The following is a 6,000-nucleotide window of genomic DNA, read 5'->3' as shown; positions in this document are numbered from 1 at the left end:
ATAGAGCCGGCAGCGCGCGCGGCTCGGCATTTCTCTAGGAGCCCGAGCGGGGCCCGCGCCAGCGCCACCGTCCGGCCCGCCTGCCCGCGCCGCCACCGAGCGTTCGGGGCGCCGCGCTCCGGGGACCCGGCATGGGGCTTCGGGCTTCGGGCGCGCTCCGGAGCCGGCGCACGTGAGACCCGAGCCGCGCCGCCCGGAGCCCCGCGGCCCGGGACGGGGAGATGCGGGGCGCGCAGCCGCCCGCGCCCCGAGGAGCCGCCGCGCCCGGGGTCCCCGGGCATGGTGCGCGCCCCGGCCGGCAGCGCCCGGAGAAGACGGCGCCCCCCACGCCCGCCCCGCGGGGCCGGGCCCGCGCCGCGCCTGCCCCCTAGGCGGCCGCAGGGCCCCAGCAGCTCCGCCGCCGGCGCCCCCCGGAAACCATGACCCCCGGCGCGGGCCCATGGAGCCATGGCCTATAGGGTCCTGGGCCGCGCGGGGCCAGCTCAGCCGCGGAGGGCGCGCAGGCTGCTCTTCGCCTTCACGCTCTCGCTCTCCTGCACTTACCTGTGCTACAGCCTCCTGTGCTGCTGCGACGACCTGGGCCGGAGCCGCCTCCTCGGCGCGCCTCGCTGCCTGCGCGGGGCGGGCGCGGGCGGCCAGAAACTTCTCCCGAAGTCCCGCCCCTGCGATCCCCCGGGGCCCACGCCCAGCGCGCCCGCCGCCCGCCTCCCGGCTGCCAACCACTCGGGCTCGGCCAGGCTGGGCACCAAGCGGCTGCCCCAAGCCCTCATCGTGGGCGTGAAGAAGGGGGGCACGCGGGCCGTGCTGGAGTTCATCCGCGTGCACCCGGACGTGCGGGCCTTGGGCACCGAGCCCCACTTCTTCGACAGGAACTACGGCCGCGGGCTGGACTGGTACAGGTAAGGAGGGGGCGCCCCATCCCGCGCGCCGCGCGCCGCGCCCCCCTCCCCCGTCGCGTGCATCCTTGGGGCCGCCTCCCGCGTCTTCTCTCCCCCTTAGTCCTGCTCGTTGTGTGGGTTCAGGCTGACACGTGGGGGGGACTCCACGGAGTAAATCCGCTGAACTTCCCAGGGATGGTGTAGACGGCCACGCGCTTTCTAGAACTGCAAAGGGCAGCTGTTTCTGGAGGCGCCGGAACGCAAGGGGGGTCTCTAGCCAAACCTCCGGGCGAGCCGGTGGGCTGCCTCCTTGTCCAGCCTCTGGGGTGGAGCAGGGTGCCCGGGGCCAGGGGGCGCTCCCCTGACCTTCGCTGATATTTCCAGGCATCCGAAGGACCCTGAGAAGGGAGGGTTGGAATAGGGCCCCCTTGCGGCAGGGCGCGCGCCTGGGTGAGGTCTCGGGCCAGAGAGGTGTGGGGATGAAGGTGGTCCCTTCTGGAGGGTCATTCCCAGCTCCAGGTATTTGCTGCTCTGCGTGAGCTGAGACCCACCTCTCCCTGCACCCCCCCCCCCCAGTCGCTCTGACTCTGAGTTAGTGGTCTTGGGTGGTGGAAAGGAACCCTGGATTTGAGTCCTGCTCTGTCACTTAGCTTGAGCAAATGCCTGAAACTCTTCGAGATCCATCACAATGGGCAGGAAAACCTTCCAAGGTCTTCCTAAAGTGCCTTCAAAGTGTAAAAAAGACACCTGCACTAGGTGGTGCTTCTAAACCAACAGGCAGGATGTGGAATTTGGGATACAGCCGGCACCTCACATAAGGGCTGGCCGGGGTCCTAGGGACAGCCAATCATAGACAGTACACTCCTCCGCTGCACTGACAGGGATGAGAGGCCCCCAGGCTGGTGGTGTCTGAAGGGGGATAGCCTGAAGCTTCTGGAAGGTGACAGCCTCTGCTGTTCAGTGCCCATCTGCCTCCTAGACCCAGTGTGGTGCAGGATTGGCCCAAATGTGGGCTGAGTCAGGGCATCCCCCAGAGTGAAATAATGTATGTGCTCCCCATAACACGTGGGTCCCAGAATTCCCATCATTTACCTGACCCCTTGAAGACCTTCTAGAAATGTCTGCATAGTACTAGAACTGGGGAGGAGTAACATGGTAGCTGACACAGTAACTACAGCTGATTTTTGAAAATGTTTATAAGAATAAACCTGTTAGTAGAAGTCGTAAGCATATTGGACAAATGAAAACTTCATTAGAAGGGGGGACCGCTCTGGGCTCACAATAAGGGGCCCTTGGATTTGCAAGGGGACAACAGGGCCACTTAGCCCTGACCTGCAATGCTCATGGTTGTGGGGGCAAAGGACGGGACACGCACTGTCCCTAGGAGGCAGACACACACTGTGTCTCCGGTAGAGCCCAGCAGGAGATACCCAGCCTGTTGGTGGCCCTGGCACCGTTATGTTGGCTGAATGGAATAGGGTGACACAGAACGGTAGGTCCGGTGCTTCCCGAGCTGTGACTCACAGGTATCCCGTCTGGGTGTACGGGGCGTTCGAGGACCGCGTCAGAGCCAGACCCCAGGGAGAGGGAGGCAAACGCATGGGGCAGCAGAACCCTGTGTGGGTCAGCCATGGTCACGTGGTAATGCACAGCAGGCTTTCCTCGATGGAAAATCTGAAAGATTATTGTGAAACCCTTTGCCAGTACAAAGTACCTTTTAAGTGCAAAATAGCAAGATTCTGAGCTTTTAGGTATTGTGTCCTCCAGTAAACCCCATACCCCACATCCAGCGTCTGCCCTCCTCTCTCCTGGGTCCACCAGCAAACAACTTACCCCAGGCTTCCTTTGCAGAGCCTGTGTCATTCAGGGATGGCTGCTTTTTATTTTTAACCTTGGCATGTGTGATTCTAAGCCAGCTTAGCTGTGAACCTTAGAGATGGGAGCCATGCCTTTTTTTTTTCTTTTATAGCACATTTGGATTCTGCTAAAATTCTCAGCTGAATCTTGGTAGGTTTTATTTAACATCAAGCACACTGACAGCTCCACTTCTGTCTCTCTCTCTCCCCTTCACCCTACCTCCCAGGGTCTGAGTTTACCCTCCCTATCACCCTTTGTGTTTCTAGAACGATTAACGCAGAGGTCTGGCACCAGATTGCCCCGTTTTACCACTTCCCTGGGAGGGCTGGGAGCCTACAGCTCAGGAAAGGGCTGTGTGGTTTGTGCTTCTCTCCGTCGCAGACCCACACTCTCAGAGCCCAGGGGTTTGGTTGTGGATTGCCATTTCTACTTAAGGTCGTACTGCCCCATTAGGAGGGCAGTTCTGTTTCCAGAACATTTCTCTGTATGTGCTTTATCCTTTATTACTACTCAAGAAATAGGCATTCGTTGCAGGAGTGACAGGGATTCTTGTGATCCTTTAAAACCCATGTTCTCACTTTATCCCCAAATTCTGTGAGTTTGGACAGCAGGTGCTAGGATGCTCCTCTTTCTGCCCACTGCCTGTGTCATTTCACAGATGTGAAAACTGTAGCCCCAAAACAGCATCTTAAATGGGGTCACAGAGCAAGTTGTGAGCCAGAAGTCAATGGCATGCTGTATCCCACAGAGATACACACGCTCATGTGTGCGTGTGCGTTTCCAGCCAAGTGCGCTGGCGGTTGCTCTGCACAGCTTGCCACCACAGAGCCAGCGTCTGCTGGGTAGACATGGCCAAAGAGCCCTTGCACCCATGGTGGCAGACTGTTTTGCAGAGGTGGAGTTCAGAGTGACAGACTAGCAGGCCGTGGATCACATTATAATTTCTCCATGGCCAAGTCCCCGGGGACAGCTTCCTGGGTCCCGAGGCCCCAGAACAGAGAGATAGTAGAAAAATCCAACGTTACCCTCAACCCAAAGGAGAGCCTTCTTTCTATGGAGAGAAGCCAGGAGGAAACAAACAGTGCCTGAAGGCGGAGTGCTTACACCTGGAGAGACCAGGAGCCGGAATCTGTGCCTGCCTTGTCTCACCCGAGCCCCTTCTGGGAACCAGCCCAGTTCTGGCCACCCTAGGAGAGCTCAGTGCTCTGCTTTGGGATCCCTCCCCTTAGATGTTTCTCTGAGTTCTGTCACCTACGTGTGTCTGGCTTGGTTGCCCTCTCCCAGTTTAGCTCCCTAAATGGCAGCTGGGCCTGCAGGGTGAGGTCGACTAGATGTCTAGACAGGTCGGCAGAGTCACATTAAGTTGAAGAGGGAACCAGGGATGGTGTCCAGATGCTGTGGGATTGGCAGACTGTGGTCCTCCTAGAGTAGGGCCTGTAGCAACCATCACAGAAGGTGGTTTTGAAGAATGAATGAAACACTGTGTGGGAAAGTGCCCTGGAAAAGTCTGTGGGAGGGACGCCTGTGTGGCTCAGTCAGTTAAGTGTCTGCCTTTGGGTCAGATCGTGATCTCAGGGTCCTGGGATTGAGCCTCACATGGGGCTCTCTGCTCAGTGGGGAGTCTGCTTCTCCCTCAGTGTGCGTGCTTGCTCGCTTTATCTCTTGTTCTCTCTCTCAAATGAATCTTTAAAAAAAAAAAAAAGGAAAGAAAAAAGTCTGTAGTATGTAAAGATGGGGCAGCCGTGTTACTACTATTGCCACTGTGGCTGCTGCTTCTACCAGCACTTCTGGATCACTGTCAGTACTATTAGTATTAGAACTACTGGGTTTTGCCTCGGCTGCTGTTAACCAGATGGGGCTGAAGAATTAGTTCCCAGGACAGTAGTTCCATGATCAACTAGGTAGGGTCCTGATCTTGACTTGTAGTTTCAGCTCTGCTTCAATTTGCTTTTTTCGTTTTTGGTCTTCTTTTCCTCCCTCCCTCTCTTGCTTCCTTTCTTCAGCATCAGTAAAAAAGTGGCGTCACATTTCTGGGTGTCCGTTTGCTCACCTTTAACATGGAACTGATGTCTGACCTGCTTTACAACCTTCGTGAAACTCCAGTAAGACAATATGTGAAGAGGCCGCTCCCAATCTAAGATCATAGTTGGGATGTTCTCATTTAGCAAGAGTCAGAATTACTTGGGGTCTTCACTTTTCATAGAGAAATACAAACTGTACATTGTCTAGTAGTTTTTAGTTTGGGGGCGGGGGTGCTCAGTTTCATTGGAAGTGTTCTCCGTTTTGCTAGTTTTTGGGGATGGCAGAGGGGTGAGGGCAGGGTGTGAGGAGGATGTGACTCCTCTCTCAGTGCATCGAAATGCCACCATGGGCAAGTTTAGACATGATCGTTGACTCTGTGCTCTGGTGACAACATTTTGATAGATAAGCCTGTTCTGTAAACTATAGGCTTCACATCTCACGTTATTTGTTCAGCATTGATGGTGGTGTGGGGAGGGTGTGAGGCAGAGAAGACACAGCGTGTGCCATGGACACAGCAGCCTAAGTAAGAAAGGGAATCAAAAGCAAAGAATACAGTCTGTCACTGGTTGCAGCCCCTTTCAATCAGGAAGTCAAATTCTGATAGCAAAGAATCAGGCAGCAATTACCTGCTGAAACTTTGGAAAGAAATAAGACCAAAGGGAGAAGTCTATGCCATCTTTAACCAACTGAGCAACACCTGACACGGGCTGCTTCAAGCTGGTCAGGTGTACACAGAATCATGCGCGTGCACACCCACACATGTGCCCTTGCATGCCCAATTACAGCGTCTGTGCAGACACCGGTCTTAAGAGGAGTTTTCCTGCCTCGGTCCAGGAGGATGTCACATATGCTGATTAAATGAAATCATTGAGTCCATAAATCCTCCGTCCTTCGTGCGCTTGCTGTCAGCCTGGCAGCGCGCTGGAGATGTAATAGTTAGCTCTAGCACGTGTACAGTTGTCGGGCACCTCAGAACATTCAGGATGGGCAGGCTGAACTGTCATTGCTCAGAAACATGTTTTGAAGAGCTGGCTTCACTCCCCACCCCCAGAGCTTACAGGGACAGTGGATGAGCTCACCCTAGAACATGCTATCCTCCAGGCCTCTGGTATGTGGCTACTTAAGGGGAAAAGACCCTACAACCCTAGTGCTTTTCAAGCTAACACGTGTTGTTAAGGCTATTTGGGATGTGAAAATATCATTTATCAAAGATTCTAAGAGCCCATCTCTTCCTGCATTTTTA

General features: G+C 55.6%; 1 protein-coding gene across 1 annotated transcript in view; it reads left to right on the top strand.

Moving 5' to 3' along the window:
• The first annotated feature begins 447 nt into the window (after window positions 1–447).
• HS3ST2 (heparan sulfate-glucosamine 3-sulfotransferase 2) overlaps window positions 448–6,000 on the top strand; it is an 89,472-nt gene continuing 83,919 nt past the window's right edge. Inside the window, exon 1 of the mRNA XM_025983768.2 lies at window positions 448–899. Coding sequence (XP_025839553.1) covers window positions 448–899 — 452 coding nt within the window. The remainder of the gene's footprint in view (window positions 900–6,000) is intronic.

This window comes from Vulpes vulpes, chromosome 3 (genome assembly GCF_048418805.1).
Source record: "Vulpes vulpes isolate BD-2025 chromosome 3, VulVul3, whole genome shotgun sequence".
In the NCBI taxonomy this organism is placed as follows: Eukaryota; Metazoa; Chordata; class Mammalia; order Carnivora; family Canidae; genus Vulpes; species Vulpes vulpes.
This window is presented reverse-complemented; position numbering and strand designations above follow the sequence as displayed.